The sequence below is a fragment of the Armigeres subalbatus genome, chromosome 2, assembly GCF_024139115.2.
Source record: "Armigeres subalbatus isolate Guangzhou_Male chromosome 2, GZ_Asu_2, whole genome shotgun sequence".
Classification (NCBI taxonomy): Eukaryota; Metazoa; Arthropoda; class Insecta; order Diptera; family Culicidae; genus Armigeres; species Armigeres subalbatus.
The window spans coordinates 267,427,283-267,449,288 of NC_085140.1; the positions used below are offsets into that span (position 1 = coordinate 267,427,283).

Here is a 22,006-nt window from a genome sequence, read left to right on the forward strand (position 1 = left end):
GATCCTTGAGGAATTTTCAAGAGAAATTTTCAAGCGACCATATAAAGATATTTCTGGAAAAGTTCTTGAATGACTTTTCGCGGATATTCGTGTATATACTTTTTAGAGAATTCTTGGAGAATTTCTAAAGAAGTCTCTGAAGAAAAAACGGGTAAATTTCTGAAGTAATTTCCTAATGATATGTCGTGGGAGTTTCCAATAGCCTTGCGAACAAAGGCGTGTGATTGCCAATCCGGAGATGCCGAGTTCGATTCTCGGTCTGGTCTACGATGTTTTTCGATGGGAAACTTTCTCGACACCCTGAGCATTGTACTTGCCCCACAATATGTATCATGCAACGGCGGACATAACTGAGGAAATGCTAATTGAATACTTGAATACTTATATGTGACCAGAACCAGTCCCAATCAAGTTGCTAACTGCTGATAATGGAATCTTTTCATTATCTCTCTCTTCGAAAAACTACAGCAAGATGAATCTATTTTACTAAGTTTTCGAATTTCGTATAATTTAGGACCACTTTGATATTTGGAAAATCCTGCTAAACCTAAAGACGAGTTTGTATAATTTAATGTAATTCCACCGTTTGATTTTTCATGGGTTTACCTTCACCCCACTGACAGGTGCATGCAGCATCAATCATAGTAACCCATGCGTCAGCAAACAAAATTTTACAGCTCTATCAGTCGAACTCTAACCTAGAGATGTCGTAAAATCCCGATTGATCGATTAGTAACTAATCGATTACTCTCGATTTTTGTCGATTATTGAATCGATTAATTATTGTTGGAAAGTAATCAATTCAAAGTTAATCGATGATCACAACGTTGAATCGATTAATCGAAGTAATTGCATAATTTGCAACATCTCTACTCGCACCATGATGGCAAAAACTATAGATAGTAGAATCTATATTATTCTATAATCTATAATATTCCACTATCTATAGCAAAAACAGTGAAGCAACTCCGTCCAGATGTAATGAATCGCTTGATTTAAGTGTGCTTACAGCGACACACTAGGAGTTAAATTTTGGAAATCAGTATGGCGAAAGGCATCCAATGTTTAATATCTCGAAAATAAGCAACTTAATCCGAAAAATATTTGGTTGGCGTAGTAGCGGACACCTTCCTACATAGCTGGTACCAAATGGTTGAGAAAACCCGCGTTAGATGTCTTTCGCCATACAAACTTCAGGTGGTTAACTAATGCTGGCTATTTTTACATATATGATAGTGCCTGGAAAGCGACGGGTAGGAAACCAACCACTGTATGTGATCCATTGTAATTTTTATTGAGTACGACAACTTTTTTGTTTACACTGTACATTAAGTCAAGGAAGTGTGCTCGTTCAAACCGCGTTGAAAACGGACATCGTGCACTCCAGCAAATTGGTCGAATATCATAATTCTGCCTTTTGAAAATTTGCAAAGTTTTGGATTTTAAATCCAAAAGGACTCATTATAAAATAAATTTTCATGGTCAATACAAAACATAAAATTTTCTTAAGGCACATTTATGAAATTACAATGAAACATAATAAACGCTGTACGCTAGCGATGTAGAACGCGTTTCAAAATACCTTTGCATCTAGAAAAAGTTACTTATTTTATTCGAATTAAACCCGCTACTTATCACATTCTAGTGCATATTATATTTACCCTAATACAGATCACAGGCTGCGAAATGGTGAGTTGACATCTGGGAAGGAGCGACCTACACAGCTCTGGTCCTCACAAGTTCCAATCTCACGCTTCCACGGGTCTTCCGAAGACAATCGACCGCCAGCTAAGGGTTTTGTACTTAGCTGGTAGTGCAGCCTGGGCACTGTTGTCCTTCTGACATCAGCTAGAGTGAGTGGGTGCGATCAAAGGGACCATCGTGCCTAACCCCTAATCCCAAGGCATTAAACGACCCGTGCCGAGGGGATGCATGGCCAGGGGGTGAAATAATGAGCTAGGCCTTTAACGGGGCTACCTGGGCATCCTCCACAGTAATTGTCCCTTACCGCGTCATGCTGGGCTCTGGCGTGGTGGACCTCTTTTTCCGAGCAACTCGTGGAACCAAAAAGGAAAAACAAGTTAATTCTTCAATTAGTGGTAGTAGTGTAGGCGACAACCTCTTCGCAAGAGGTGGGTTGTTCAGGTCTCCGCCTAGGAGGCCAGAAGCAATAGTCGGCAGCTCGGTGCGCAGCGCCAGCGTGGGTCACTTAACCATCTCCCAGGCTATGCCGGTAGAGGTTATAGACGGCCCATGGCTTGTGAAGGCGATGAACCGCAAACGCGATGGGCTTTCGGCCTTCGAGGTGGCGACGGAGTAGCTGGACGCCATCATCGACTTTGCGTCATCAAAGCATTATATCAGTAAGGACCTCAAGAGGAGCTTGCAGAAACTTCGAAAGTCGATGTTGGACGCTAAGCTGGAGAGGGTGGTCGGGACGGCCAAGTGCAAACCCGTGAAATCCGTGGAGTTGAGGTCTACCCAGACTGAGGCCCAAGGATTCGCGGACTCGGGCAAGGTCGAATCGACCGAGGGCGTGCCAGCAAAGACGGTGGTGCCAAAGTCTACCCAGACTGAGGGAGGCTCAAGTATTCGCGGGCACGTCGGGGGTGACTGCTCAAACGGAGAAGAAACAGAAACGGGGGAGTCAGTCTCCAGGGGATGAGCTCCCTGGGGGCCGCTCCAAAACGCGGAGGGTTACTACCCCGAACAAGGGTAGCGGGGCTGGGAAGCTGAACCCAGGTGGTGGGATGATCGGTGTGCCCTGTGAGCATATACGAACAACCCGAAGTTTGCTTCAAGTGCCTGGAACCGGGGCACAAGCAATGGGACTGCAAGGGCCCTGACAGAATCAATCTCTGCCGACGCTGCGGATTGAAGGGACATAAGGCACAATGCTGCACGAACCCTCCCAATTGTTTGATTTGTTCCAGCAAAGCTGTGAACAGCAAGCACCCCATGGGGGGTTCGAAGTGCCCGGTGTTTAAGCGTGCTGCAAAATCACAGTGCAGGTATCGCAGCTGGCTTGCTCGGCCTCGTCCGAGTGTTTGGTGTGCGCAGGTTTAGAGGAAACGGCGGAACACGTGTTGTTCGTGTGCCCACATTTTCGCGCAATGCTTGACGGCGTGAGTTCGGAGGATGTGTAAGGATGAAGTTGGCTGGAACGGCTATCGTCCAAATCGTCTCGGAGCTCCACAGAAGGTGGCGCGTGGACTCAAGGATGGCTAGTTCAGGCGCAAATAAAAGGTGGTCCAAGGGATCGGAGGCGGCTTCATGGGTCATACCTGTGGTCATGCCCTGTGGTCGAACTCGATCCTTTTATCGAACAAGTGGCCACGCGAAGAGCAACATAGTATCGTCGCTTTCGCGGCGTCGGTCAACCGGGCGGGTTCCGAGCTCGAGGACGGAAAGGGGTCCTCGTCAAGGCTGGGTCAGGCATAGGCACCGCGTCGGCAAGTCCCTCTGTGTGTTGGCGAATAGGCCCTATCGCAGAGAGGTCAATTTGGGGTGCACGCGGCATCATCATTCTTGATACTAGTCCTGCAGAGGGAAGCAGGCGCGAAGTCGACCCTTCCCACCTTCCAAGGACATAGGACGTGGTAAGGCCACCTGGAAAGCCGGCAATACGCTGGCACGATACCATGGTGTTCTTCTAAAAAAGTGAGTCACGATGTTCGATGCTGCAACCTCGAGGGTGCGTTGTGCACTGGCCCCTCTTTGAAGCATTACTTTCTGGTTGTACCGAAGGGACTATGGGCTTGGCGGCAATGGAAACGGTTTAGTGGGTCGGGGATGTAGTCCTGCCTCCCTCGTTTGCTGTTGGAGGTGGTCCCTAACCCCGCACTTCCCCTCCATTGCTTGGGAAGAAAAAAAATACAGATCACAAAGGGGCGGGGGTAACGGGCCCAAAATATTTAATACAAGAAAGCTGCTTTCCGGCGCGCGCGAGCCATTTTGATCGGGATTCCGCGAAAAGAGCGGAATGAGCGGTTCGATGCAGCGGAGCGGACACAGCAGCACGAAGGCGTGGGTAGCAGTGGCAATGCTGAAAATTTATTCCAAATGGTGGAGGCTTAGCGAAAAATCATCAAGTGGCGGTCGGACAATTTCAACGCAAGGTGCCGACAAGCGTTTGGATGCAGTTAGTTATTGGAAAGACGCATTGGGAAAAGAAAATTGGTTCTTCTCAGGACCAGCATTTTATGGAAAGAAAAAGTTAATTGCGAAAATGGATTGTTTCGGCGGCATCGGGTTTAGCGTGGTAGCTTGGTTGCTGTTAGTGATTCCATTCGTTCAAATTAATTGCATCATCTCTCTCCGCCGCGCTATCAAATTTGCTAGTTACGTTTGAGTTTTGCACTTTGAAGAAAGTTCATATCGGATTTTCGGATCAACCTTCTTTTGTATAAAGACCTATTTGGAGGACACCATCCTTAAAAATGGCCGAAATAAAGGAGAAATAAGCAGAATCAGAAGTGGCGTGAAACCAAACGCAAATATATTTATTTGCAACGTTTGGTTTTCGCCCGCAATGTTAGCGTACGTGGCAAAGTAAGGATTCTGATGTCCCCAATGTTAGTCATGTAGAACTACGATTAGAGACTCAAAGTCTATCCAACTGGGAACAACTATTCGACTTATTGATTTAGTTGGCCTCTGAGCAGATTCCTCAATGTTTATAATACGACCCAAATTATTATGGCAAATACCATCAAGCCTACTTGCAAGAGGCCCGGAAGCCTCCTTTCAAGAGGCTCGGAAGCCTCCATTCAAGAGGCCCGGAAGCCTCCTCTCAAGAGGCTCGGAAGCCTTTTTTCAAGAGGCCCGGAATCCTCCTTTCAAGAGGCCCGGAAGCCTCCTTTCAAGAGGTCTCTTATATTTTAGTCTTCTTGCCCTCAAATACATTCAATTTATTTTTCAAGCATTCTAAGTAGTTGAAACAGTGACCCATTCTCACCCCCATTTGACCCATTGTCACCCCCGACGACGGTAATTCAAAAGTGCGAAGGGGTACCTCTTAAGAAAAAGGTTGATAACCGCTGCAGTAGAGCAACAGAGAGGAGGGGAGGGCGGCCATGTTTCACTCAAACTATGACAGATAGCAATGGGTTTTCCCATATGAGGGAAGAGAAGAATATGCCTCGACTTCGCGAATTTGGCTATCATATTTCCGACAGTATTCAATTGATAAACTAATTACTAACGACACCCTGGAAAAACTTGAAAATCTTAAAAGATTCACTTGCTCACTTGCTGATAAAATCCATTAAAAACTTAGAATTTGTTAGAATTTTTTCTGTAACCTAAACATTCTGTATCTCTGTAAATCCCATTTTTTTTTATTTTATATTGTCTCAATATTAAGACCATATAAGCCGTTAAGTATTTTACTTTAATTTTCTTCTCCCTCTCAAAATTTCAGAAGTTGTGTTTGTTCTGATAGATTGTTACTATTATTTATTCAACCAGCATTGAATCAGCATGCATTTGTTGTTCCTACTCCAACTTCCTGGGGTTGAGAATGAAAGGAACGTAAAATCCTTCGTGTTTAGCATTATTATTGCAAGATACAACAATTGTTCGAAATTAAAAAAACAATATAAAATTCTATGTACTATACTTATGCAAAGTAGCAAAAAAAATCTAGGGGGCTAATTAAATGCTAGGTGGGGCTAAAGCCCCCCTAGCCCCCCTGTAGTTACGCCAATGAACAAACGTCCGGTAATGAAATCTCAAGTGCTGAAGATGGAAAGCATGAAAGACTTATAATTAGGAAAGCTTTGATTCTTGTTCAACCATTTTCCACAATCTTGAAGATTCATAATTTTTGCCTTATTTATTTCGTATGTTCATTTGCCTAAGTGTAGACAACAATCAGAGCCAAGAAAATCTGACCAAGAAAAGAGAAAACCTATCGAGAAACGACTGAGATATCATAGTCTATCATATTTTCGTGAGGTGTCTTGATTTTTTTGCAAATTGTAAAGTGTACCCCAATATAGAAAACACAGGCAGGCAGAATGCTCTGAAATTCGACTGGCCTATATCTCCACGTTCAGCGTTCAAATTCAGTATGGTGATGAGAAACGTTTGCGTTGGCGATGCAAAACTTCTAATGGCCGTTGTGATGGAGCGAAAATAGCATTTCAACCTATAAAGTTTTACTTATAATTGCCACCATTCTCATTAAAAGACAGTTTGATTGGGAAACTGCTGCCAGAGCAACTACACCATTTATCGCCATTCTGTTGGCATATCACTTACCGTGTTTGTCCTTCTCGTGCATCAGCTTTCCATCGGCTAAATTAATAATTAGCACCAGTTTGCAGCATAAAACATTCACGAAACCATTAAATTTCATTTTCAGCTTCTGCACAAGTTGTCCCCTTAGTTCAACAACCCGGATTCGGCTGCGGTGGCGGTGCCGTTGAGTTCGTATCCCTTGGACGGCTTTATGACGTCACAATTGCGGCTCGTCGGCTGAATGCAATGATGCTCTCGTGAACATGCCGCAATGGCAACTACATGGTAAATGGTCGTTTCTGAAATGAAGAAGAGAAATAAAATTGTTATATTTAAAATGAAATTCAATTTTCGATGAGTTTTTCTAAGAGTTTGCCATGATTTGTTTATTGTAGTGTTCCTATTTCAATATAGTAGCTTATGTAGTACATGTAGCAGATATTTTGTTTTTTAACAGCGCATAAAACCAATAGCTGTTTGTAAGGCAGAAAAAAGAATCTGTGCCTGCATATATTTTGTGTGCTAAGCACAAAAAACGGCAGGGAGTCGTGAATGATTCCTAACTGAAAACATTCTAAACACAACCGAAAATTGAACTTGCCATGCACTCATCATCTGATGTCATGTTCAGTATTTTCCCTAAAATTAATGTACATTAAAATTCAATTTCCAGTAAATCACTTGCAGCAAAACGATGTTGTGTTTCAGTTTCATCGAATCACATCCTTCAAACTGGTTGCGCAAAACAGGTGACCCATTTTTCCTTTGCATATTACATTGTGGTGAAAAACACAAAATTTCATCTAGGTACAGCGGAACATACGGTAATGGACTCATTACGAACAATTTCCCATCGATAATTGATAACTCTCTCGTTCGGCCCGCAACAATGCACGGAGCTTTCGATTCATTCATATTCGAAGCTGCGACTCCACAGTCCACAGCCACCGGTACAACATAGTTCCTAAATCGGCCTGCATCTGCTTTATTTGAGTCATTTGTATCCATTCACGCGGTGGGTCCATTGTTTCTGTATTGAATAAGTTTGTGGTATAGGGTATTCGCTCCAATTTGCATCAAGTAATTACATGGGAGTACACAGATAGAAAAATGTTTCGTTAGTAATCATGCGCATTGCACATGAATCTCCAGTAACATTTTAGATTTAGGCCGGTTTTGTGAAAGTCATGAAGAGTAAATTATGGTTTTGAAGACCGTTATATGTCAGAACTGTTAATTGGAATTGGGACGCATTATTCTACACGGGATCATCGCTCTCTCTTTCTCTTCAATAGCTCCAGAGAACCATTTCAGCGTAGAATAGATGAATTTCCGCATCTCAAATTGCCCTATTCATTTTTATAACTAGTTTATTTATCATATGGCCACCACTTCTACTACATACGCTGAATATCAGGGGTTCAATCTCAGGCCTGTTCCATACTCCTGCTTTATATCTTTCCATATATTTGTCACGTTCTATCGTTCAATCGTTGAAATTCTAAAGAAAAGAAAGCCTTACTAAAATGAACCATTGCTATAGAATTTAGCTCCTAAAATCGCCACAATAAATCAGTGGTCAAAGTGGCACAGTGGTCAAAGTGGCACACCCGAACAGGAATTTAAAAAATCCAAAGTTCCAAATGGAAAATCCGCATAAATTCGTGGCAAGTGCAAAGCTACTTTTGCAGTGAGCTGGTGACTGCTTCATTGTTTTCTTTGCGTCTCCGATAGACCGTAAGGACATGGTCAGCTCCTTTATTGATAATTTAAAATTCTAGAACTGTGTTCATTGAGGTCGAAAGCAAATCCATTGGTTTTCTGTGCAAGTGTGTGCGATTGATCTGGTCAACTACGGAATGTGCGGTCATTCTGCTCATGTAGAATCATCTTTCAACATTTTCTGCGCCATAAAAAAAGCTTCACTTACATTTACAGCCCGCACCCTATTTGTATCTGAAATCGTTCTTCCAAAGTGATCGTTATCGTTCGCAATGTGTTTTGAATAAAGGACTCCCACAATTTGGTCTGTTTATATCACTGCGCTGCTCCGTTATTATGCATGGGGGGTAACCAGTTTTCTGCTAGATGGCGGCTGCTTGCATCTGCGACCATCCGATCCACAAAACACCCAATTGGCGATTCATGAAGTTACATTGTCCGCATAGTGAAGCGAGAGAGAGAGAGACAGAGACAGAGGCTGCCAAACGGCGACGATGGAGCGATTTCTCTGTGAATATGCCATTAGATGTGCAGCATGCACCGGACCGCACCGCATTCGTTGTTAATGACACGAGTCATTCCGTGGTAAGTTCCCACCAATAGACTGCTGCAGCCAGATAGACCGTCCGTCGTCGGTTATGATGATGACCGTGGTGGTGGGGACTACGATGATGATGGACAGGACGGCGGTGCCTCAATTTGTTTTCACAGCGTAATAGGACGAGGACGCAACTTTTGCGGTGTCGTGAATAATTGATGTAAGCGTCAAGCAACATTAACCTGACGGTTGTAACTTGCTACTTTGTTCTGTGTGCTCATTTGGAGCACTGACATGGCTCGAGGAATTCGGGGTTAAAAGGATGAAGGGTTGATCAAACAGTATCCTCCAAAAGTTTGTCCATATTATATTTTTATTTGGTACAATGACATCGAGGGTTGGGAGATTCAACTTCGCCTACATTTGATATCTGGGTGGCTTCTGAGTAATTCTATTACGTTCCACTAGGGTTTCAGTACCACTAACCATCAAATGTAGTGGATTGATTCTCACTCGTATTACATGAGTACTCGTATAACTAACGCAGGAAGCAAATGTATTTTTTTTACCAAATTTTATTTACCTATTTTGTAATACATGCATTCATCTCTTAGACTAGATGCTTTTTGTTGGATTAACACTATCAACTTTATTTGAATCATTTGTTTGAGAAACTGCATAAATCCAATTTACACAATTTCGAGAAAACAACAAAAAACTGTTTTTGAACTAATTGGCACCGAATCTTTGGATTTCTTCAATACAGATCAATAGTTTTTGGCAAAACTCAACACCTCTTCAAAGTCCGTGTACATATATAGATTCTCAAACAAACGAAAAACCAAAAAAATCATACATTCCTGAATAATTTTTTTTGTGTTTTTTGTCACAATATGTATCTTTAGACGAGGATTCAGAATATATAAAAATCTCATTAGGGCCAAAAATGTTACATATGCTCAATACATATGTTTCTCAAACAAACGGTTCATTTGCTATGATACAAATTATTTTTTCAAATTATTAGGCCGATACAAATATTTAAAAACAATTATGTCTCCCCCCTCCCTCGGTTTATTTTTGCCCAAAAAAATATTTTTAGGGGACAACAAAAAAAAATCGGGCGGTTTTGTGGATTTGCAAAACATTCTATAACAAACCCGAGTTTTTATTGATTTTTTCCAGTTTTAATATTTACTTTTCATTGTAAACCACCTCCTCCCCCCCCCTTGACCTTTAAGAGACCAGTAGGACACAATTTTTTATTATTTGTAACGGTTAAATATTTGTAACGGCTTTATTAATTTTTTCATTTCAATTACTCATAGCCCCTGTTTTAAAATTAAGCTAATCTTAACCTTCTTAAAGCTAATGGTTCAATAGAAGGTAGCTATTGAATTTTGATAGTTTTCCTGCAGTGAGCGATCTGCTAAATAATTTTGACTGACGGAAATTAAAAAACATTAGTTTTACAATCAAATCTTCATACCAAACACTTTTATTTATTTATTATCAGAATAAGGCCGGAGTGGCCTGTGCTGCACATAAAAGTCTTCTCCATTCAGTTCGGTCCATGGCTGCAGTTCGCCAACCACGCAGTCTGCGGAGGGTCCGCAAATCGTCCTCCACTTGGTCGATCCACCTTGCTCGTTGTGCACCTCGCCTTCTTGTTCCCGTTGGATCGTTGTCGAGAACCATTTTCACCGGATTACTGTCCGACATTCTGGCTACATGCCCGGCCTACCGCAGTCTTCCGATTTTCGCGGTGTGAACGATGGATGATTCTCCCAACAGCTGATGCAACTCGTGGTTCATTCGCCTCCTCCACGTACCGTCCGCCATCTGTACCCCACCATAGATGGTACGCAACACTTTCCTTTCAAAAACTCCCAGTGTGCGTTGGTCCTCCACGAGCATCGTCCAGGTCTCGTGTCCGTAGAGAACTACCGGTCTTATAAGCGTTTTGAAGATAGTCAGTTTGGTACGGCGGCGAACGGATCGATCGGAGCGTCTTACGTAGTCCAAAGTACGTACGATTTCCAGCCACTATGCGCCTCCGAATTTCTCTGCTGGTATCGTTATCGGCGGTCACCAGTGAGCCCAAGTACACGAATTCTTCAACCACCTCGATTTCGTCACCACCGATAGAAACTCGTGGTGGGTGGCTTACATTGACCTCTCTTGAGCCTCTCCCTATCATGTACTTCGTCTTCGACGTGTTGATAACTAGTCCACTCCGTTTAGCTTCCCTTTTCAGTCTGATGTAGGCTTTCTCCATCCTCTCAAAGTTACGTGCCATGATATCAATGTCGTCGGCGAAACCAAATAACTGGACGGACTTCGTGAAAATCGTACCACTCGTGTCAATCCCTGCCCTTCGTTTTACTCCCTCCAAAGCGATGTTGAATAGCAGACACGAAAGACCATCACCTTGCCGTAACCCTCTACGGGTTTAGAAGGGACTCGAGAATGCCCCTGAAACTCGAACTACGCACATCACCCGATCCATCGTCGCCTTGATCAACCGTATCAGTTTATCCGGAAATCCGTTTTCGTGCATTAGCTGTCATAGCTGGTCCCGATCGATTGTATCATATGCGGCTTTGAAGTCAATAAAAAGATAATGTGTGGGCACGTTGTATTCGCGGCATTTCTGCAATACCTGACGTATGGCGAACACCTGGTCTGTGGTAGAGCGTTCACCCATAAGTCCCGCCTGGTACTGCCCCACGAACTCTCTTGCAATTGGTGTTAGTCGACGGCATAAAATTTGGGAGAGTACCTTGTAGGCGGCGTTCAGCAATGTGATTGCGCGGTAGTTGCTACAATCCAGCTTATCGCCCTTTTTGTAGATGGGACACACGACACCTTCCATCCACTCCTGCGGCAGAACCTCATCCTCCCAAACCTTGGTAATCACCCAGTGCAGCGCTCTAGCCAGTGCTTCACCACCGTGTTTAAACAGCTCTCCTGGTAGTTGGTCAACTCCAGGGGTTGTTTTTGGGGTTGTTGTTGTTTTTCAGCCGGCCGATCTCCTCCTGGATTTCCTGGAGATTCAGAGCCGGAAGTCGCATGTCCTGCGCGCGTGCTCCTAGGTTCATTACCATACCGCCACCGTTGTCTGCCACATCGCCATTCAAGTGCTCTTCGTAGTGCTGCTGCCACCTTTGGATCACCTCACGCTCGTTTGTAAGAAGGTTCCCGTTTATGTCCTTACACATATCGGGCTGTGGCACGTGGCCCTTACGTGAACGGTTTAACTTCTCATAGAACTTTTGAGCGTTATTAGCGCGGTACAGTTGCTCCGTCTCTTCACGGTCTCGATCTTCCTGCTGGCGCTTTTCCTCCGAAAAGTCGAGTTTTGTCTGTTCCACGCCTGTTTGTATCGTGCCTCGTTCGCCCTCATGCGGTGTGGCAGCAATCTCACCCATGCTGCATTCTTCTCCTCAACTAACTGCTCACATTCGCCGTCTTACCTGTCGTTTCTCTGATCCGGAGCCACCGTGCCTAGTGCAGCGGTTGCGGTGCTTCCAATGGCGGATCGAATATCTCTCCAGCCATCTTCAAGAGATGCTGCGCCTAGCTGCTCTTCCGTTGGGAGTGCCCCTTCCAGCTGCTGCGCGTAGTCTTGGGCTAGTCTACCGTCTTGTAGCCGCCCAATGTTTAGCCGCGGCGGACGACTCCGACGCGTGTTGATCACCGTCGAGAGTTTTGTATCGAGTCGTATTATCTTCTACGTCGTTCGTAATAGTTGTTTTTAAAGGCGGCTTATTGGGCCTGCGCAAACCTCCTGTCTCGTCGGAGGGCCGTCGCACACTGGGGCAGCCCTGGTTCAAACATGGAATAAACCTCTCAGTCATTTAAATGATGAAATTGACCATAGGTATCTTCAGCGAAGTTTCAATATACATCAGTGCCGACATTTTGGTCAATATTCATCATTTTTAGCGATAAACGCATAAAAGTCCCAAACGCCAAATTGGCCAAACAGCGTGGTGTGATTTCTTCAGAGAAGTTGCTTATCACTTAATTTCGATGAAGCCTGCTAAAATTTTCAAATTTCCAGAGCCTACTGTGATGATTTAATTGCTTATTTTGAAAAGAAAGACCAAAAAATGAAATTTGATCAGTAATTTTACTTTTTAAACACTTTTACTATTTGATATTATTCAAAATCATAGATATTGGTAAAATACACGATTCGTGGCGGTGATCCAGTTAGATAAAATGATTTTTGGCGATTAATCGTGGAAAAAAGGCAAATTCATGGTATTTTACACATATGCCGATTATGCGATGGGGCAGAGACGGGCAGCTGTTTTAATCGGCAATGGACAGAAAAATGCATGCCCTTTCATACTAACACTTTTCCAAAGACATGATATTCGATGATTTTTTTCAAAATAAATTTTACTGAATGCCAGTACTGATGCTATAAAAAATACCTCCTAATGAGTTTCGAGGGCCCTCCTTAGCCGTGCGGTAAGACGCGCGGCTACAAAGCAAGACCATGCTGAGGGTGGCTGGGTTCGATTCCCGGTGCCGGTCTAGGCAATTTTCGGATTGGAAATTGTCTCGACTTCCCTGGGCATAAAAGTATCATCGTGTTAGCCTCATGATATACGAATGCAGAAATGGTAACTTGGCTTAGAAACCTCGCAGTTAATAACTGTGGAAGTGCTTAATGAACACTAAGCTGCGAGGCGGCAATGTCCCAGTGGGGGATGTAATGCCAACGAAGAAGAAGAAGAAGAAGAAGAAGAAGAGTTTCGATTAGTTAGGAGGGTAAATAATTGAACAACATGGTACAATGAATTAAATTTAAATTCGCATCGCATTTGTTAAAAAAAATTTAAAAGCTTATGACATATTGTTATTTCCCTGTGGAAGATATTTTTTATTTAAAAATATTTGTATACACCCAGAAGAAAATGGATAAAGATTAGATTTGTAAATATTGTACGGATTACTTTGAGCTTTTATATTAAACAATACCAGGATTTTCATATTCACCTTTAGTAAATAACGTCATATTTGCAAAAGTGCCCTATGTATCTGCGTGTTTTCTTATATTTTATAAAGAAGTGTGACAGTAAAATATGAGAAATACAAACAAGAGGAAAAACACAGATATATTACACTTTTTGTAAATGCATGCTAAAAATAGTATATATGTACTGGTATTCAATTGTTTAGTATAAAAAAACTAAATAAAATGTCCATATCATATTTAAACAACTAACCCTTTTCTATTTTCTTCTAAGTCGATACGAATATGTCTTATAAACTTTATCTTCCAGAGGGGCAATAATAATATTTCATCAGTTCTTAAATATATGTTTAACAAATGCGATGCGACTTTTAATTCAATTAATCGTACCATGTTGTTCAATTATTTACCCTCCTAACTGACCGAAAATCATTAAGAGGTATTTTTTATAGCATCAGTTCTGGCATTCAGTAAAATTTATTTTAAAAAAAATCATCGAATATCATGTCTTTGGGAAAGTGCTTGTATGAAAGGGCATGCATTTTTCTGTCCATTGCCGATTAAAACAGCTGCCCGTCTCTGCCCCATCGCATAATCGGCATATGTGAAAAATACCATAAATTTGCCTTTTTTCCACGATTAATCGCTAAAAATCATTTTTTCTTACTGGATCACCGCCACGAATCGTGTATTTTACCAATATCTATGATTTTGAATAATATCCAATAGTAAAAGTGTTAAAAAAAGTACAATTACTGATCGAATTTCATTTTTTGGTCTTTCTTTTCAAAATAAGCAAATAAATCATAACAGTAGGCTCTGGAAATTTGAAATTTTTAGCGAGGTTCATCGAAATTAAGTGATAAACAACTTCTCTGAAGGAATCACACTTTAAAAACGCTGTTTGGCCAATTTGGCGTATGGGACTTTTATGTGATTATCGTTAAAAATGGTGAGTATTGACCAAAATTTCGGCACTGATGTATATTGAAACTTCGCTGAAGACACCCATGGTCAATTTCATCATTTCAATGACTGAGAGGTTTATTCCATGTTTGAACCAGGGCTGCCCCAGTGTGCGTCGTGTCAGGGCTGTTTAGCATCCCACCTAACACCAGGACTTGGGCTTGTGCGCTTTGAGCAGCACACGGCCTACAGCCTACTTGCGGATTCATGCAGCTTTTTATAGAGGTTTAACAGGGCCCACTGTCAAACCCCACCACATCCTAGGCAGGCGCCACAACTCGCAGATGGCCTGGGGAGGGATCGTCAAGCCCTTGGACATAGTCCCTGCTGCCCCCAATCATACCAAACACTGTTAAATGTTATTTCTATATCATGAAGAGCAACACCAGCCGAATATTATTCAGATAATTTCAGGTGTTTATCAATAGATGCCTGAAGTACATAATTCGTGTCTGGTGGCCTCACAACTGGATCTCAAACAACAAGCGTCATTGTCGCTGTTACCAGAGCCCTATAGCAATTAAAATTCGGGATCGAAAGTGGGGCTGGGTCGACAACACCTTACGTACGGGCGGAAACGAAATCTGTAGGCATGAGGTGAACCGGTCTAGGGCCGAAAACCTCGTTAATAAAGACAATAAAAAAAAAAAAAATCTGTAGGCAAGCATTAGACTGGATCTTAGCGGGACATCGCAGCAGAGGCAGACCCAGAGGCTCATGGGCAGCCTCAATGAAATTAGTCGACCGAAATCTAACTTGGCAACAGTTTGGAGCTTTTGCTGGGCATTGCTCAGGATGGAGATCTTTCCAGTTAGTGTGCGCCGATCCAAAAATCGGCGGTGGCGGCGTCTGTCAGAATTTTGGTCGGCAGCGGCACGTTTGATGCTGATAGCTATTTTAGTCGGCGGTGGCGTGATTCGGCGAGGAGTTTTTTTGTTGTTCTTCCCTTGAATTTGTGGATATCAACAAAACAAAACTTTGGGCTTTCAACGGCACTTGCACGGATGTTTTTTTAAATTTCTTTGGAAAATTCTTCGGAACTTCCACGGTGAATTTTCCGAAATTTTAACTCAAATTTTTCCGAATTTCTACATGTTATTTTTAACTTTCACGGAAAACTATTCGGTATTTTTATTTTGAAAGAATTTCTTTTGATTTCTACAGGGAATTCTTCGTATTATCCTTAAGAAATTCTTCGGAAATTCAATGCGAAATTATTAAAAGAGAGAAAGGGTCGTTTTACCGAAAATCATTCGGTGGAAAGCCATTTGGCCGAATAATACGTTATGTCGAAATTCATCAAGCTGAATTGCATCCCAACAAACAACGACAAGCTATAAATAAGCATCTAAGTTGAATTATTGTTTATTTGTGATCTTCATAGCCGAATAAAATGGATGCTGAATAATTCGAAAAATTTCGATTTCATTTCAGCATTTGATCCGTCTAATATTCGATTTGGCCTATTTATTTGTTTACCACCTTTATTTGAGGTCGAACTAACGTTTTAGTTTCATCGCATTTCAGCACATTGGAGAAGTTTATCAATGTGCTGAACAAATGATTTTCAAAATTCTCTGTTCGACTATGATGTGATGGTCTAAAAGGGTGGTCGAATTGAATTTGAATAGTAGATTAATAAACAAGCATTAGACATCCTTCTTAACTTTTGTCCTTCTTTACCATTGGATTTTACCTTGACCGGATCTATCGCACAGTGGAAGAAAATATTATATTAGTTATATATTTTTTAAAATATTTTTTTTCGTTTGAAAGAAAATCGCGCTGGCTTGAATTGATGATACTTGGGTAGGAAAATAATAATTTATTTTCAAGACATTATTGTTGGATTCATTGTCAAGAACACTCAGGCTTTTTAAATTCGTGGGGCAACACATAATTATTTCATGATGCATAATTAACTCTTGATCAAATAAATTCATAAAAAATCGACCCTATTGGATGTTTATTACAGATTTCATATGTATTAGTTGTTTTCTATATGTAAATAAATGTCGATATGTGAAGTTATTTACTCGCTGCATGTGTGGCATTGATGGCACAATCATATCGCAACCTATTATTCAGAGATTCCGAGCAAGGTCGAACATAAATTCATTAAATTTTCATAAACCCCATCATTGGAGACGGATTTTATTTTATCGTTTTGACATTATTTTCTTATATTTTTATGGTTGAAATAAAAATAATATACAGTTATTAACAAACTGTACTTTGACAGATTGACTTGTTGAATAAGAGTCCAATTATGATTCATATTCAGCCATACGATTATTTATGTTATGCATTGAGTAAGCCATAACTAACAAATCAAGGATGGTGCGGATGACAACGTTACCGGCGGATGATCAAATGTCAGCAGTTCGAGACCCGATTTAGGAAAGTTTTAAAATGATTATATGAAAATAGCAATAGCTTGAACAACACGTTTAATGGAGTTCTTCATGATGTTAATCTCTATGCGTTATTATTTTCGAAGAATTTACATGTAGCTGAATTAAGGCTAAGTAAAATGCTTATTAAAGGTTTAACGAGTCAGGTAATAAAGTTGTTTTTCAATATGAGATGTTGTAGCTGTATAACTTCTCCAAAATTATGTGAACAAAGCCTAAACAAAAGTTGCGATAAGAAATAGTATAGACATAATTCAACATAGTGCTGAACGGGATCATCATACTGATGTTAGTTAAACTAGTGAATGTTTGTTGGGATTTGGCCATAATTAACGTTTGAGCGAAACGGTTATACAACGGAAAACGGTTTGGCCACAAATTTTGTTTTGCTCAAGCGACATACGGCCTAACAGATCGTTTGGTTGACATGATCATTTGGCCGTATAGTTCATAAGGTCGAAAATGCCGTTGGGGAAAAACGGTTGTTTGACAGAAAGGGCCATTTGATGGAAAATGTTATATGACCCAACGGCCAAAAGTTGATTACTGAACGGGTAACATGGTAAAAAATATCCACCCGTTTGGTAAAATAACATTTTCGACCAAATTGCCTTCCCGCCAAACGACTATTTCGGTCAAATAACCTCATTGACCGAAAGCGACAAACGGGCGAACTGGTAATTTGCCCGAAAAACCGTTTGCCCTGAAAGGTTATCTGGTCGAAACGATCGTTGGACAAAAATGCCATTGAGCAAAAATAGTTTTTGACAGAATGGGCCATTTGGCCGAAAATGTCATTTGATCCAACGGGTCATACAGCAAAATTTCAATGACTGAACCTCGTACTGAACGGGTAATATGGTCCACTTGTTTGGCGAAATGGTATTTTTGTCAATTGACCTTTGAACAAAATTCCATGGCCTCTTTATTTTTAAGTCGACTCTGGCCTTTAGGCCAAAAGACATCTGGCCAGGTATCATTTTGCAAAACTAAACGTTTCATTGAAACTGTTATCAGGTCAAAACTGGTTTTACCGAAAATGTAGTTTGGCCGGAAGCAATATACAGAAAAATATATTAAGCTCGTTTAGTGGAATGTATTAAACCGTCTAAGACGAATTAAGTACTGTCCATTTAGATCTAAGGTCTAAGGTCTAAGATCTAAGGTAGCAGAGCATGTGTATAAGGAAAATCACCCAATTACGGCATCAAATATTAAAATCTTAAGAAATGTCTCTTCCCCATGGAAACTCGATGTAGCTGAGAGTTTGGAAATCCACCGACAGGTACAAACAGCGCTGTTGAATAAGGATCAGGGAAATGGCAGCTCTTGGCTCTTCAAGTTTCTACCTAAACAATAAAATAATTTACTGTATAGGTAAATAAAGTAGGCAAATAAGATTAGATTAGGTACCTAGCGTAGTATAAATAGTGTAAGTTGCGATTGTTTTCTTCAAGTCGAGTCAAGTACAAGACACTGAAGACGACCACACATTTGTGGTCGAAATACGTATCTGCAAAGATAACGAAATTTAACTGGTGGAATTAAATGGACAGTACTTAATTCGTCTTAGACGGAGCAATATACAGCCAAACGGAAAATTTTGCCGGACTTGTAAAAAGTTGTTTACCATAACAGGTAATTTGGCTGAAAATGCCGTTCGGATAAAAAACTCAAAGGTGCAGCTCAATCGGGTTGTACGCAAAGGTGACGTAGGACTACGTAGCTATACGAAATGGATAGTATTTGCCATAATAATTTGTGTCTCTGAGCAAACTGCTCGGAGGTCAACTGAATCATGTCGAATCAATCGAAGTCGAATAGTTGCCCCCATTTGGATGGACTTTGAGTCTCTAACCATGGAATTAACATGACTCATCGGCCGCATCTACGCTGAAGCCACTCGACGGGCTTTCAGTGGAGGATATCACAACCTTAGAAAACACCATCCTCAAAAATTTCCGAAATAAAGGAGAAATAAGCAGAATCAGAAGTGGCACGAAACCAGACGTAAATATATATTTTTGCAACGTTTGGTTTTCGCCCGCGATGGGAACATACGTGGCAAAGTGAAGAGAACTTCAAGAATCAATTACACATAGTTCTTTTCAGGAAACTATTTATCCAAGAAGAGGTATTGGCGTCTTCATCGATTTGGCTGTCATTGGCGGAAAGTGAAATTTTCTGGCAAAGATTATTTGGTTATGTTTCTGTTGATCATTAGAATTGAAATCAGTTTCCTCCGAGCCATCATTTTATAAAAAAGGTGGTCAATCCGAGATAAACTTTCTTCAAAGTGCAAAACTTAATCGTTTTGCGCCGTCAGAAAGCTACTCTTCGGTAGCAGAATCACAAACGCTCGATTAAAGGGATGATGCAATAAGTTTGTTGAATGGATGTAATCACTAACAGCAACTAAGCTACCACGCCAAACCCGATGCCACCGAAACAGTTCATTTTCGCAATTAACTCTTTCTTTCCATAAAATGCTGGTCCTGAGAAGAACCTATTTTCTTTTCCCAATGCGCCTTTCCAATAACTAAATGCATCCAAATGCTTGTCGGCACCTTCCGTTGAAATTGTTCGACCGCCACTCGATGATTTTTCGCTAAGCATCCACCATTTGGAATAAATTTCCAGCATTGCCACTGGTGCTACCCACGCTTTCGTGCTGCAGTGTCCGATCCGCTGCATCAGATTTTGTCGAATCGCTCCTTGCGGAATCCCTATCAAAATGGCTCGCGCACGCCGGAAAGCAGCTTTCTTGTATTCAATAAATTAAGCCCGTTAGCCCTTGACTGATATGAGTGTAAATATATTTCGCACTCATAACGATTAATGAAGGGGCGGGGCTATTGGAATTACTTCATTAGATATAAGAAAGCTGCTTTTCGGCGCGAGATTCATTTCGATCGGGATTCCACAGTCAACGGACCGTTCGGAGAATGACAAATTCTAAGAATCCTAAGAAATTTTCTCGATTCTGAATTTGGTTATGACATGTTGTTTATCTTAGATGCGTATTGTTGCGAGGAATAACAGCAGAAATTTCATTCAAGACGAAGTTTCTCCATATTACCAAACATTATCTCTTGGCATCTGTCTGTCCGAGCGACGTTCACCGATGGGTGGTTGCTGTAGAAAGTTTCCACTGAGGTGTCGTCTTCATTGATTTATGGAATAACTAACAGCGACCAAGCTACCACGCCAAACCCAATGCCATCGAAACAGTCCATTTTCGCAATTAACTCTTTCTTTTTGTAAAATGTTGGTCCTGAGATAAACCAATTTTCTTTTCCCAATTCCCATTCCAATAACTAACTGCATCCAATCGCTTGTCCACACCTTGCGTTGCAACTGTCCGACCGTCACTTGATGATTTTTCGCTAAGCCTCCACTTCGTGATGCTGTGTCGAACCGCTCTCTGTGGAATCCCGATCAAAATGGCTCGCGCGCGCTGAACAGCAGCTTTCTTGTATTCAATAAATTAAGTCCGTTAGCTCCACCCCTTTGTGAGCTGATATGGGTGTAAATATAATGTGCACTCATAACGATTAATGAAGGGGAGGGGCTAATGAAATTACTTCATTAGATATAAGAAAGCTCTTTGCGGCGCGCGCGAGCCATTTCGATCGGGATTCCACAGACAACGGACCGTTCGTAGAATGACAAATTCTAAGAATCTAATGAAACTTTCTCGCAAGATTCTGAATTTGGTTATGAGATGTTGTTAATCTAAAATGCGTATTGTTGCGAGGAATGACAACAGAAATTTGACTCAAGACGAAGTTTCTTCATATTACAAAACATTATCTTTCAACATCTGTCTCTCCGAGCGACGTTCGCCGATGGGTTTCCACTGAGGTGGCGTGTGAAGTGAATTTTAATGGATGGAATCACTAACAGCAACCAAACTACCACGCCAAACCCGATGCCACCGAAACAGTCCATTTGCACAATTAACTCTTTCTTTCCATAAAATATGCACAATGTGCATATTGCCATTATAACTGAAACGTATTTAAAACCAGGACTCTCCATTAAAAGAGATCCAAACTATTTTATCTACAGAAATGATCGTCTTGACAGCGCCTGTGGTGGGGTCGCCATTGTCATTAATAGACGTATCAAACATAAATTATTTTCTTCGTTTGAAACCAAAGTTTTTGAAACCTTGGGAGTTTCTGTTGAAACAAATTTTGGACAATTTTCCTTCATTGCAGCCTGCTTGCCTTTTCAATGCAATGGGCAGCAAAAGAATTTGTTGAAAGCTGATCTTCAAATTCTGACTCGCAACAAATCAAAATTCTTCGTAATTGGTGACTTCAATGCCAAACACCGTTCATGGAATAATGCTCAAAGCAATTCCAATGGTAAAATTTTATTTGAAGATGGTTCTGCGGGATATTATACTATTCAATATCCCAATGGACCAACTTGTTTTTCTTCCAGTCGAAATCCTTCTACAATTGATTTAGTTTTAACGGATTCAAGTCAGCTGTGTGGCCAATTGGTAACTCATGCTGACTTTGACTCTGATCACCTTCCTGTGACATTTGAAATCTCACAGGAAGCCATTTATAATCCAATCAGCTCTACTTTTAATTATCATAGAGCTGATTGGGATTTATATAAAACGTATATCGATAGGAATTTTGATGTTGATATTCCTCTCGATACCAAAAGTGATATTGATAATGCTCTCGTATCTTTGACAAATTTAATTGTCGAAGCCAGAGGCATTGCAATTCCGAAATGTGAAGTTAAATTCAACTCCATTATTATTGACGACGATCTTCAGCTACTGATCCGTCTTAAAAATGTGAGAAGAAGCCAATACCAAAGAACTCGCGATCCCGCGTTGAAAGTTATTTGGCAAGATTTGCAAAATGAAATTAAAAAACGTTTCGCTATTCTGAGAAATACCAACTTTGAGAATAATGTCTCGAAGTTGGATCCCAGTTCGAAACCCTTTTGGAAATTAACAAAAATTCTTAAAAAACCTCAAAAGCCAATTCCAGCGCTTAAAGAGGGAAATAAAATTTTATTAACAAATGGCGAAAAGGCTCAAAAACTTGCTCAGCAGTTCGAGAGTGCCCATAATTTTAGTCTAGGTCTCACTAGTCCAATTGA

At 41.2% G+C, this 22,006-nt stretch overlaps 1 protein-coding gene across 2 annotated transcripts in view; it reads right to left on the reverse strand.

Moving 5' to 3' along the window:
- The window catches only part of LOC134212199 (nephrin-like), a 272,459-nt gene that overhangs the window by 175,420 nt on the left and 75,033 nt on the right, over positions 1 to 22,006 (reverse strand). For both annotated transcript variants that reach the window (XM_062689845.1, XM_062689844.1), the window contains exon 2: positions 6,265 to 6,542. In XM_062689845.1, the coding sequence (XP_062545829.1) occupies positions 6,265 to 6,361 (97 nt within the window). In that variant the 5' untranslated portion in view covers positions 6,362 to 6,542. The remainder of the gene's footprint in view (positions 1 to 6,264; positions 6,543 to 22,006) is intronic.